This window comes from Podarcis pityusensis, assembly GCF_964106645.2.
Source record: "Podarcis pityusensis genome assembly, chromosome: 13".
NCBI lineage: Eukaryota > Metazoa > Chordata > Lepidosauria > Squamata > Lacertidae > Podarcis > Podarcis pityusensis.
In genome coordinates, this window is record NC_138038.1 from 33,445,523 (window position 1) to 33,458,552 (window position 13,030).

A 13,030-nucleotide genomic window follows, 5' to 3' on the forward strand; every position below is an offset into this window, starting at 1 on the left:
CAAAACCTACCCCAAAGGCCACCCATTGCCACATAGCCAGCTTCCATACTTTTTAGGAATTTCCACAGTGTTCTGTCATTGCTAAAGTCTTTGAGGGCAGGAACTGGCAAATGCTGGAAGATTCTAGAAGGTTCATTTCTGTTGCAAATATTGTTTTGACTATCTCAAGGTCACACTGAGACAGGAGAGATAAATTTGTGTGCTCAGCGAGCTGGTGATTCTCTCTCTCTCTCTCTCTCTCTCTCTCTCTCTCTGTCTCTCTCTCTTACTTTTATTTGTACCTCACACGTCTGAAGTTTTTATTCCCCTGAAGTTTTTTGTAATAAAGCCTTTACCTTTAGTAAAAGATTTCCTTTTACTGGTGGACCTCTGATTCTGTGATTTTATTTACTACATGCCAAAATTCATCATATTCATACATATTCTTTTCTCTCCCAAGCAATTTCCACCTCAGCATTGACTTTTGGGCCCCCTGAGCACATGGGTAGCACCCAATGTGGAATTTCTGCCAGTGGAGCCACACAACCCATACCGCAGTCAACAAGTGTGTTCAGATGCAGCAAACATGTTTTCTTCAGCAATTCCACAGGGAATCCCTGGATCTGAGCTGGTGATTACCTTGCTCTAAATTATTAAAAACATGTAATTGAGTCTGCTGCTCACCCAGTCCTCCTTGAACTTTCAGGAACCATGAGAAAAATTAACAGCAAAGACGGTATATTATAAATAAATCCAGCAGCATTTAGAGCTAGGATGGGTGACTGGGTCTGATACTATGATTTCCAATATTCTACATTTCATACTTCAAGGCTTATATGTGTTAGAAAGTACCATTTAAGTCAATGGTTTTCATCAGGACAACTCTAACAATAGTGCTGTAGAAAAGCAAAGGATCGTCTACGTACAGGCAAGATTTCCTTCATTCTGAATATGATAGTTTTAGTGGTCTTGATGCTGGCAATGATTCCGCACAAGGTATGCCAGGCTCAAATTGTGAAATGTAGGGTTTCCCATCCACATCGCCCACAACACATATACCATCAGCAAGGAAACCTCATCATTGGTGGCATTGCAACTCATGGTGGCTTCATGAAAACTTTAACAGCCTTTACTGAAGAACCACCACTGGCATTGCTTGAAGAGTTTATGTAAGACGTTTTTTGTTGTGTTTTTTTCATTTCCATGTCTTTCCCTCTGAAAAGACCAGTGCTAGTGCTACAACATATATGCAGAGGTATATCAGCTTGGCCTGTAGGGAAAAAATGATGGAATTGAGGTAAAGCTGAAGGGAAGGTTTCAATTTCTTCAAAGGAAGAAGACTTATGTGGAATACATTTAAGCTTCCTAAAATAATAATCTTTCTTTCAACTCCATTTTCTTTTACCTATTTATAATTCTTTCTCCTGTCAGATACTAAAAGTTTCCCTTCTGTTTCTTTGACTCACATTTCACTTCTGCTTACATTCTTACAGCACCCATTTTTTCTTCAGCACATTCTAATGGTATATATGTTAATGTAAAGATTGTTAAACAATACTGAATTTTGGATGTTTCTGGAAAAATCACTCAGTGGTAATTGCTTCTGGTATATTTGCATTTTATCTTAATTTGCTTATTTCATGTGATGTAAAATACTAGAATATTTTGACTTGTGGGAGCTGCCATCAACTAAATTCATTCCTCTGACTTGATATGAAAACAGATATATTTCTGCTTGCTTTGTTAAATTCCATTTTCTCATATAATTCTTTTTCATAGAAAATAACTTCATAAAAAAGTAGGTAAATAAAGGCCTATATTGAAAAATGTATATTTGTACCTTGGAATAACATTTGAATAAAGTTTATGATATACCTCACAGGTGACTCACAAAATGTTCAGTGTTCTATGTTCTGAAATTGTTGGATTCTGTTTTCTTAGCCCAAAGCAGTTTAACTCATGTTACCAAGGAGCTCAGCCTTGCTGTTTATTAAGTATAGCTGTGTTGACTGAGGAATTTCACTCTACTGGAGGGTGTTTAGCAATGGATTATACAAGCACAAGAAGGGAAGTGTGCAATATTGTACATTCGCTCTCCATTTTCCTCATCCATAGGAAGTGATAGAAGGACTCTAGGTGTATGCATATGCCTTACTCTAGATTCAATTTACACATAGTCGATTCCATTTACACATAGTCGCCACAAGCTTACTCTTCTGCTTGGACAATAAACAGCTCTGCCGTAAATAATATACTGTGTGAGATTGTCAGAAAGCAAAATCCACACAAACCTTCAGCAATAATTCAGATAGATGGCACTGTTGTTCTAGATTCTGTAATCCACACAGGGCAACATCCACATGGTATGTTGTGATGTCAGGCTCAAGCTCTCATAAAATACTCATGTTGATAACACGTCCCTGCGACGTGCATGCATGATTGAAAATTTAACCTAACCCTAATGAGAGTCTCAAGAAATAAAATTCATTAAGTACATTATTCTAAGTGCAGTGAGGTGGGCTTCCACCAACCAAGGCTGTGTTGATTAACATCCTTCCCACATGTAGTTTCCTTTTTTAAGCCTCCCCATTCCAATCAGCATGAATGTAGTTATTCCAGCTCCTGACTGCTCTCAAGGAGGGCCCCAATCCTGAATTGGCTCTTTGAAGATAAAGGTGCCTGGGAACTACTGGAGGCATGGATTTGCTCTGAAGCCTAAAATTGGCAACTGCTTGTGGAACAGTTCTTGTATGCATCCATGTCCACAGAGTTCTTCACAAGCATAGCATAGGTGTTTGTCACAGATGAGTTCTTCTCTGCTATTGGAGGACCACGTCCTCGTAACCCTAACCTTCTCCAGCCAGAGAATCTTGACTTTAGGATTTCTCTAGAATACTGCAATCAACCATCATCAACATGAAAATGCAGATAGTGGTGTTGGTTTTTCAAAAAGTGTGAAATATCATTCTGATACAGAATGCAATTTTAATTCTAGTGTAGTGTCAAAGAATTATCAGCATATTTTGGCCTTGGCATTTGCAGTAAAGGAGGTCAATGACAACCCTCAGATCTTACCCAATATCACCTTGGGCTTCCACATATATGACAGCTATTTTAATGAAAAGTTGACCTACCATGCCACAATGCTACTTTTATCTTCGTTAGAGAGGTTTTCCCCCAACTACGTCTGTGACATCCAGCATAATCTGACAGCGGTCATTGGGGGACTGGATTCTGAAATCTCTGTTGTTGTGGCAAATATCCTGGATATCTATAAGATTCCACAGGTAGGGATAATATGCAATTGTGTATATTGAAAGTATGGGAATGCAATACTTTTTCATGTGGCTTTTGTCCTTCCAGATTTATTTTGCAAGTCGGAGAGAGGGAGGTTGATATTCTATTAAACCCATATTTATGACTTATGACATGGTAAACCAATGAAAGAAGTATTATAGACAGCAAAATACCCAAGCAATGATAAAGCAAAGTAAACATAGAATCGCAGGACAAAGAAAGTTAGGTCTTGTGGTTTTTTGTTGTTTTTTTGTATAAATTTGTATGTGTGTTTCATTTTACTCTTTGCTCCTGCCCTTGTAGTTAAGAAGAAACATCTTTTTACATTATTATTATTATTATTATTATTATTATTATTATTATTATTATCAGCATTGAATCCTTCCTTGCATAGAAAATACTTCATACTGAGAAGGAGGTACATTAGAGCTGTTGTAAGGCAAGCCTTCCTAGGAAAGGAATTCCATCAAATAGACATCCATGTCCCAGAAAAACACATCTCACAATATTCATATGTCATAGTATAGTACAAGTAATTTTGCAGATAGCAACCACTGCAGTAGGGCAGAACCATCCTCCCAGGACCAGTATCACTGTGCCTTATTTGGACAGGCCTGGGTGGTGGTGATGTCAAGACTGTGCAGATGCATAAGAAGCCCTTTACACTGATGTATTCATTCTGCCTTGAGTTTGCTTGCACCTTGACCCACCTCAGCACCATCCAGAGATGCTGCAGCAACAACAGTCCAACTACACTCCAACAAAAAATTAAGAATGGAAACCATTTACTTAATTTTGAAAATTTTTAGTTCTACCTGCTGATGTAATGTACCTGTGAAAGGACTAGTCCCCTATCATGATAAGAGGCAATAATATCCACTTACCTTACCACTTGCTGTAAACCTTGTGTCTTAGCCACTGTATTGAGTGATCAGAGCATATGAAACTACATCTTGAAAATGACCATAACTGTCTCTTTTTCCCTTCCTGCTTTTTCTTTTAGCTGGTATATGGTTCGAATCCAGTGATGAATGATAAAACACCAGGGCTTGATTTTTACCAGATGACCCCTCAGGAAACCCTTCAGTATACAGGGATACTCTCTTTGCTTCTTCATTTTAGATGGGTGTGGATTGGGGTTGTAGTCGCAGATACTGACAATGGAGAAAGATGTTTGCAAATTATCATTCCACTGTTCTCTGAGAGTGGTGTCTGTTTTGCTTTCATAGAAAGAATCCCCATGTTAATTTCTTTCAATGAAATTGATGAAAACCTGGAAAGAGGAGGTAAATTACATAATGAAATCATGAATAGTAAAGCCAACATAGTGGTTTTTTATGGAGAATCAAATGCCATGATGTATTTGAGATGGTTTCCATATCTGGCAAAACAAGAATGTGAGACAAGCATACCAAGAGGGAAAGTTTGGATTCTTACAGCCCAGATGGAACTTACATCAACAGTCCATCAAAGGAATTTTGTTACAGAAATAATCCATGGTACGCTAGCTTTCAAGATTCACTCCAACGATGTACCAGGATTCCAGTCTTTTATTGAGACCAGAAATCCTTCCATCCCTAAAGGAGATGGGTTCATCAGGGACTTCTGGCAGCAGGCCTTTGGTTGCACACTGTCAAAAACGGATGTAGGTAACGTGGATGGATACATTTGCACTAGGGAGGAGAAACTAGAGAACCTTCCCAAACCCTTCTTTGAAATGAGCATGACGGGCCACAGCTACAACATCTACAATGCTGTCTATGCTGTGGCCCATGCTTTACATGCAATGTCCTCATTTGGAGTCAAGCACAGTGCAAATCTGGATGGAGCGAGAATGAAACTACAGAATCAAGAGAAATGGCAGGTAGTGGCCTGAACTTCTTGACGTGACAATGCATAATTTCTTACTGTTATATTTTTACTCCCACAGAAAGGTAATCCTGGAATATTCTGCCTCAGGTACCAAATTCATTTGACCAAGCTTGGGGCCTTGGGATTTGGAGGGTGTTGTAGTGATAGGTGTCACGTACTGTTTGACCTGACTTGCACCAGCCTGCTAGCTCCAGATTTTGTTCGGCGTTTTATCTGAAAAATTCATGTAGGCATGGAAGGCAGGTTTTGCACAGGCATCTGGTTGACCACTGTGAGAAGAGGATGCTGGGCTAGATGGGCCACTGGCCTGATCCAGCAGGCTCTTCTTATGTCTTTATGTCGTTACCTTCTCTCTTGCCACTGTTGCAGTTGTGACTGGTGATTCCCCGCACCTTGTGGATATAATGAGGTGGATTAAAGTCAAATAGATATAAGGTAATGCTCATTGGGAAAGAAGGGTTAATTTTGATTCCTAGAAGGTATAGGGCCTATTCATGGGGCAGAATATGGCTAACCATACAGGTGAGATGCAGCTAAAAAAGCAACAGAAATGTGTGATGAGTTATTTATGCTGGAAAAGATTGTGGAGCTCTTTGGGCATACATTTTGAAAGCTATATTTTCTAAGTTTTTGAGAAGAAAAACTGATGTGAAATATGGGAGGAGAATGTTTTGCTAAAAGATACCATAAACTGATCTCTTTGAGGTGTTTTAGCTTATTACATGAGCAGCATGTATTCTTATCAGTTTGCTGAATAACATAGTGATCCTTCCTATTATCTCTCAATTATAAATAGTAAGCAGATATTTCGCCAACTGCCTCCTACTCAACACTCTTCAGGAGATCATCTTTGCTGCCATTAGACATTGGTCTGAAAACCCTACTCCTTCTTCTTTCCATCCAGCTCCATCACTTTTTGAGACATGTTTCATTTAACAACAGTGCTGGGGACGAGATTTCCTTTGATAATAATGGGCAGTTACTAGCTGGATTCGATGTCATCAACTGGGTGGTTTCATCCAACCAATCCTTTCACAGAATAAAAATTGGGAAAATGGATGCGCAAGTTCCTTCAGAGGAAGCGTTCACCATCAATGAAGAGGCCATAACATGGCATTACTGGTTTAACCAGGTAGGATCCAATTGGAGATTTAGGGTGAAAGTGTTTTAGAGAATAGTGTCAGTAACTGTATCTCTTCAAAACTGTCATCAAACATATAAGAGCCCAGACGAAAGATTAGTGTCAGTATTCTCTCAAAGTACAACCTAGTTCTTTAACGAACAATCATGTTAATGATGCATATGTTTCCAGTGTTGATGTTAGCCTCACACCTAAGCCTATCATACAAAGCTACCAGGAGGTCTTTAAAGCCCTCCTTCTGTGTGTCTATGATGGAATGGAATTTGTACTTTAATCTGCATGTAAGATGCTGTCAGGAGTGATTGGTGAGTGCTAGAAGAGATAAGAGTCCGGGAATCCAGCCATATTTACAGGATTTATTGGTTTCTTTCTGCTATTTACACGGAGCTCTGAGAGTACATCTGCATCATGGAGTGTCAGTTGCAGAGGCTGGCGATGCTTTCGCTTTCTTCCAGCATAACCACTTCCGGAACCCTCCCCCTTTCCTTCCTCTGTTACAAGAGTGGCTGGGCCCCGGAAGCTGCTCCCCCCCCCTCTGATTCATTGCTTTCTGACAGCCATTCGTCACCCTCCTCCTCCGAGGAACTACAACTGCTAAGTATCGGAGGCTTATCTCTATAGGTCCCTATTCTCTCCCCCTTCTCTGCCTCCAATTCCCTGACAGATGCATATGTGATTGAAATTCCTTAACATTGCAAAAAGAAGTGGAAAGGCCCATGAAATTTAAAGATTCCAAGCTCATTATTTTGCTTTCTCATTTATGGATTAGGCCCAGCCACTTTCTACATGCAGTGAGAGCTGCCATCCTGGTTCTAGCAAGAAAGTGAAAGAAGGGAAACCATTTTGCTGCTACAATTGCATCCCATGTCCAGAAGGGAAAATATCAGACAAGGAGGGTAAGTAAGTATAATTGATGCTACTGGGTGTTTTCTGTTCTCGGTATTTTAATTTGATTTGCGTAGGGACACATTTTTACAGTCAGGCTACTCCAAGCTTGATGTTTTCCCCTTGCAAATTTTGGTTTAATTGATACGGTATTGATCCAATAAGGTGAGGAAAATCAGGCTCCAAACTGCTTCACTTGGGTCACAGACTATTCATTTTCATGGTTTGGTGATGAGTGGATATGTTGTCACTTTCTGTTACTCCTCTTTCCACACTCATTATTCCTTCGTACTTTCATTTCATTTCTAGTCATGCTCATAACTATTTCTGGTGTGCTTCTGAATGGAACTAGTGGTGTACATTTTTTGTTGGTCCCTCAGATTTACACAGAACCAGAAAACTGCACAGGCAAACCACAAAAAATCCTCTACAATCTATTACACAGCATGTTAAAATTAAAAGTGTAAGCTGAGAATTTAAAGTTGATTTCTTTTCTATTTTGGCTGTGCTCCTATTTCCAGTGTTCCCGAATATATTTCCTATGAGCTCTCATAATTATGAAAAACCAGAAATCTCCAGAAACAAACTACAGTTAAATATCTTATTTAATGTGGTATGCTTGTGCAGGTTTCTGGTTTTGTTCAATTCTGAGGGATTTTTTTTTTAAAAAAAACCAATATAACTATTTGTGCACATGCCCTGTCGGTACTGATTTACCATAAGTAAATCAACGAATTGGAAAGTTGGGACAAACATAAGAGGAACACCTACTGGTATGAATAGGAAAAACCTAAATATTTCACAAAGAAAATCACAGATGTAGGGGTCAACTTAAACCACTGCGAAAGGAACCATTTGAGCATATTATTAAGGTTTTATGTAAGATCAATACCATAGTCCTTTTCACACATTACTGGTGTGTGAGGTTCTATTTCACACATGAATTCTAAATCATGCTATGATCAACATAGTGGGAGCAAAAGACAGTGTTACTTTGCAGCTGTGGCTATATGTACAGCCCTGCATATATATATATATTTACATTAGACCTCAACACTCAGGTAATGCAGAAAGAAGGCTTATGTCTTTTCCTGTTTCAGATATGAATGACTGTATTAAATGCACAGATGAGAAGTACCCAGGTAAGAATCAGGATACATGCATTCCCAAGATTGTAACCTTCTTGTCTTATGAAGAACCTTTGGGGCTCAGTTTAGGCTGCATTGCTCTTTCCTTTTCTTTGATCACAGCTCTGGTGCTGGGGACATTTATGAAGCACCATGGCACTCCCATCATCGTTGCCAACAACAGGGACCTCACCTACACCCTCCTCGTCTCCCTCCTGCTCTGCTTCCTTTCCGCATTGTTGTTTATTGGCCAGCCTCAGAAGTTGACATGTCTCCTCCAACAAGCTGTATTTGGCATCATCTTCTCAGTGGCTGTTTCTTGTGTATTGGCAAAAACCATCACAGTAGTTCTAGCTTTCATGGCAACCAAGCCAGGATCAAGAATGAGGAGATGGGTGGGGAAAAAGCTGGCCACCTGCATTGTTCTTTCCTTTTCCCTTATTCAAACTGGCATTTGTACTGTGTGGCTGCTGACCTCTCCCCCATTCCAAGATGTAGACATCCACTCAATGGTTGATGAAATTGTACTGAAATGTAATGAAGGCTCCGTGACCATGTTTTACATTGTCCTGGGCTATATGGTCTTCCTGGCAATTGCCAGCTTCACAGTAGCTTTCTTTGCCAGGAAACTACCTGATAGTTTCAATGAAGCCAAGTTCATCACTTTCAGCATGTTGGTCTTCTGCAGTGTGTGGCTATCCTTTGTGCCAACTTACCTCAGCACAAAGGGGAAATACATGGTTATTGTGGAGATCTTCTCTATCTTAGCTTCCTGTGCTGGCCTTCTGGGCTGCATCTTTTCCCACAAATGTTACATTATTGTGTTTAAACCTGAGTTGAACAACAGGGAACAGCTCATAAGGAATAAACACTGAAGAATTTAATAAATCTCTTTCCTAAACTGTAATTTGCAATCTGGACTTATCTTTGTTTGTCCAAGTATTTGTTTTGTTTTTGTTTTTACTCAGATATTTTAGCGATGATATGGTGTTTATTATTATGTTGTACACAGCCTTGTTAGTTTATGGTATTGTAAGTGGCATGCTTAAATGGTTATAATAATAGAAAAATCAATATTGAGTAGTTAATGTGGAAGTCCTGGGCTGTCCAGATGACAAGACCCCCTCTTGGCCTTGCTGAGGTAATACAGAGGAAAGCAAAACAATACATTTGGCACCAGTTTGGCTGCAGGAATTGCCAGAAGTAAATGTCTTCCCTCCCCCAAATGTAATGTTATTGTGTTGAAGCCTGAGCTGAACAGCCAGAAACAGTTCATTAGGTAAAAACATGGAAGAATTTGAATACCCCTGTCTTTTATGATGATTTGAAAGCTGGATATGTGTGTTTGATCTGCAATATATTTGTAAATGTTTTCCCCACATAAAGTTTTTTATACAACTCCCCCTTGCTGAAAACTTGAATTGGAAAATTGAATCAATATTTCCCTAAAGGCAGGCTCAGCACTTGTTGCTAGCAAGTTCTGGATCTGCCTGCAGGTCTCAGTGGCTTTGTGACATCGGCACCCTTTTTGTTGGTCACCTGTGCAGCTGTTTAGGCACTGCAAATACTGCAGTTCTGCTTTTGAACAGGAACCAACCTCAGCTCCTATGTAAGTATACTCTTGGCAACTAGGAGGGAATAGCATTGCTGATCATTCAGGAGTGCAAGTGGGAGCCAGTGGTGGGAGAGAGAAAGTCACGTAATACAATTCACACCAAGTAGAAGCATAAGGCGCAGAACTGTTTTTGATTGGCAATCCTGTGCTTTTAATTGTTTCACATTAGTTTATGGTGCAACATGTGCATGCTATTGAGCATTTTCATATAAATATAGTTACAGGTAGCAGGGTTTATTGAGAACCCTGCAAGACAAAAAACCTATGAGCACATTTGTATTGCAGAAGCACAGCAAGAATATTAGGCAATAAAACCTATTTCAGAGAACTGAATGGGGCTGGGAATCCATGTGGACATATTGGGCTGCTTTAGTGCTAGCAAATAATGAAATACCTATAGGAAGATATGTGCAGTCAGTCCCTGTATGCCTCTCTCACACTTCCCCCCAACAACAGCACTGTGATATATGTCAAAGTGTGCTTAACTGGGAGAGGGGATTTTACCCTCCCTTTCCAATAATTTAAAAAGAGGTGGTTTGCTCCCTTCCCTTTTTTGTAGGGACAGGAGGGGACAGGGAGACATAAGCAAGTAATTGCTGTGATATGTGGTGATGTACAAGCAGTGGGTGGGGAATGAGTTCATGTCTCTTTGCACAGACTACAACACTCAATGTGTTTTTTCAAGGAGGCCTGCATTGTTATCAAGCTTCTATAATTTGTTTTATTGTTCCAGATTGCAGCCTAATATTTCTGGCGTCCTCCTTTGTTATTCATTCCAAACATAATCATCAATTTCTTCCAAGCTAATCATGAGTGTAAACTTTTGTTCAGCTGTGAAAAACATGTTTTCTTCAGCATTCCATAGGGAATCCTCATATCTGAATGTTTGATTTCCTTCTTCTTCAGTTATCAAAAGCATTGCAATATTAATCTCTGGTGGAGTTTCAGTGGCCACGAGTAAAATAAACTTCAATGATTAAGAAGAATGTTATAAATATGCCTGGTACTATTTAGAGATAAGAGTAGGAACTGGAATAAGGCCAGGATCTAAAGGTTTATTCTCTGATACTTTTGCATTACATGACTCAAGATTTAGATCTGTGAACCAACTACCATTAGAGGAATCTCTAAGCATAGACACTCTGAATTTAGAAAATCTGCATGTAGAGGGAGAAGTTGCCCTTCTACTGAAGAAGATGGTTGTTTTAGTGGTCTTGTTCATAGTATTCTTTTCTCAGATGCTATGCAAAGCTCATACTGTGAAATGTAAGGTTCGTGGTCCACATTATCCACAACACATGTACCATCAGCCAGGAGACCTTATCATTGGTGGCATTGCAACTTATGGTGGTTTCGTGAATGATTTATTATCTTTCACTGAAGATCCCCCACCAGGATTACTTGATAGCTTTTTGTAAGGACGGGAAAAATTGCTTATATTTTTATCCTTGTGTTTGTACCTGGCAAGACAAACTCTTAACAGTTTATTCTGAAAACAATGGGCGATGATGATGATGATTTCTTATCCACCCTTCCCCATAAGGTCCCAGGGCAGGTCACAATAATCCAAAAACACATTCTTAAAAACAACTAAAACAGATTATGATCATGAGTGAAAGTAGAAGGAAATAAACACTTATTTTCTGCACAGGAGAAAGTCAGGGTAAAATGTATTTAAGCCTTTGTATTTTATTTCACTTCCGCATTTTCTTTCTCCTCATTTCAGTTATTTCTTCGAATGATTCTGTGATGCTCAGAGGTCATCTGTGGTTTCTCTTAAGGCTCTAAATTCTTGCAACATTTGTTTCTTTGTATAATATTGGCCATACATAGGACATGCATTTTAACATTATGGGAATCATTCCAACCACAAGTTTCACAACCACCTTCATATATTCCTGATTCCTGGTCTTAAAACATATCCTCTTTTGCTGGCTATATTACATTTCCTTTTCTTGTATAATTCTGTTTCCCCAAAAATGTCTTCGTAAGAAAGTAGGTGATAGAGACATATAATGTAAAATGAGAATTTGGAATACATGTATGTGTGTATTAATATTTGAATGTTCCTGGCTCCTATTAGTAAACTCAAATTTATATTCTCACTCATATTAGCATACATTCCCTATGTACTAATCAGTAAATATACAGTTGTGTTCTTAAGCTGAGCTCTGAAAATGTTTGGCTGTGTCTCTGCTGAGTTCAGCCTTGTAGCCATTTGAAGGATACTCGTCAGCTCTCTGAGTTGAAGAACCTTCATTCTTCAAGTGACACTGGAAAACAGATGAGCTTAATTTCTCCAGATAGATACAGCATATGCCTTAGTCTGTGCCTGGTTCATTTTGCATAGGCACCACAAGCACACCCATCAATTTGGACTGTTAGCAGCTGCAGTAAGAATAAATCACCAGAACATAAAACAATGTCCTGTTGATTGTTAAATTGCTTTTATTTGATTTATTTTATTTTAATATCGTTATTATATCATTCCCACTCTGAGATTGCTCTTGGTAATGAAGGGTGTGTGTGTGCAAATGGAACTGCAAATGCTATGTCAATCTGTGGCACAGCCTCATATATAACTTTGTCCTAGATAAAACCATCCCCTCTGGAGGCAGAACCTATAAGTTCCCTCTCATGGATCCTTGTTCAGGTGGATAGGTATAAAAGGTCTCCATTGCTAATCTTTAACTACTAGCTGCCTGGAATAGAAGTTCTATGGTGAATAATATAATGAAGAAGGTGCAGGACACAGTGGAATTAGCTTTATTTTTTGATGCAGAATGCAACTATTTTTATAGTGTAGTGACAAAGAATTACCAGCACATCTTGGCCTTGGCATATGCAGTAAAGGAGATAAATGAAAACTCTCAGATACTACCGAATGTCACTTTGGGCTTCCACATCTATGACAGCTATTTCAATTCTAAGAAGACCTATCATGCCACAATGCTACTTATGTCCACACCAGAGAGGTTTGCTCCCAACTACATATGTGGCATCCAAAGTAATCTAACAGCAGTGATCGGGGGACTGGACTACCGAATTTCTGGTCTTGTGGCAGATATCTTGCATATATATAAGGTTCCACAGGTAGGGATTATGTGCCTGTAT

The 13,030-nt window shown here is 39.2% G+C and overlaps 1 protein-coding gene across 1 annotated transcript; it reads left to right on the top strand.

Annotated features, from left to right (window-relative positions):
• Positions 1–960: 960 nt before the first annotated feature.
• LOC308460867 (vomeronasal type-2 receptor 26-like) lies at positions 961–9,982 on the top strand (the record flags this gene model as incomplete). Its single annotated transcript, XM_080977401.1, has 6 exons — positions 961–1,148; positions 2,975–3,266; positions 4,280–5,140; positions 6,053–6,280; positions 7,059–7,185; positions 8,275–9,982. 6 exons carry the CDS (start codon positions 961–963, stop codon positions 9,174–9,176), a joined length of 2,598 nt encoding a protein of 865 aa, XP_080833527.1. The 3' UTR covers positions 9,177–9,982.
• Positions 9,983–13,030: the final 3,048 nt, after the last annotated feature.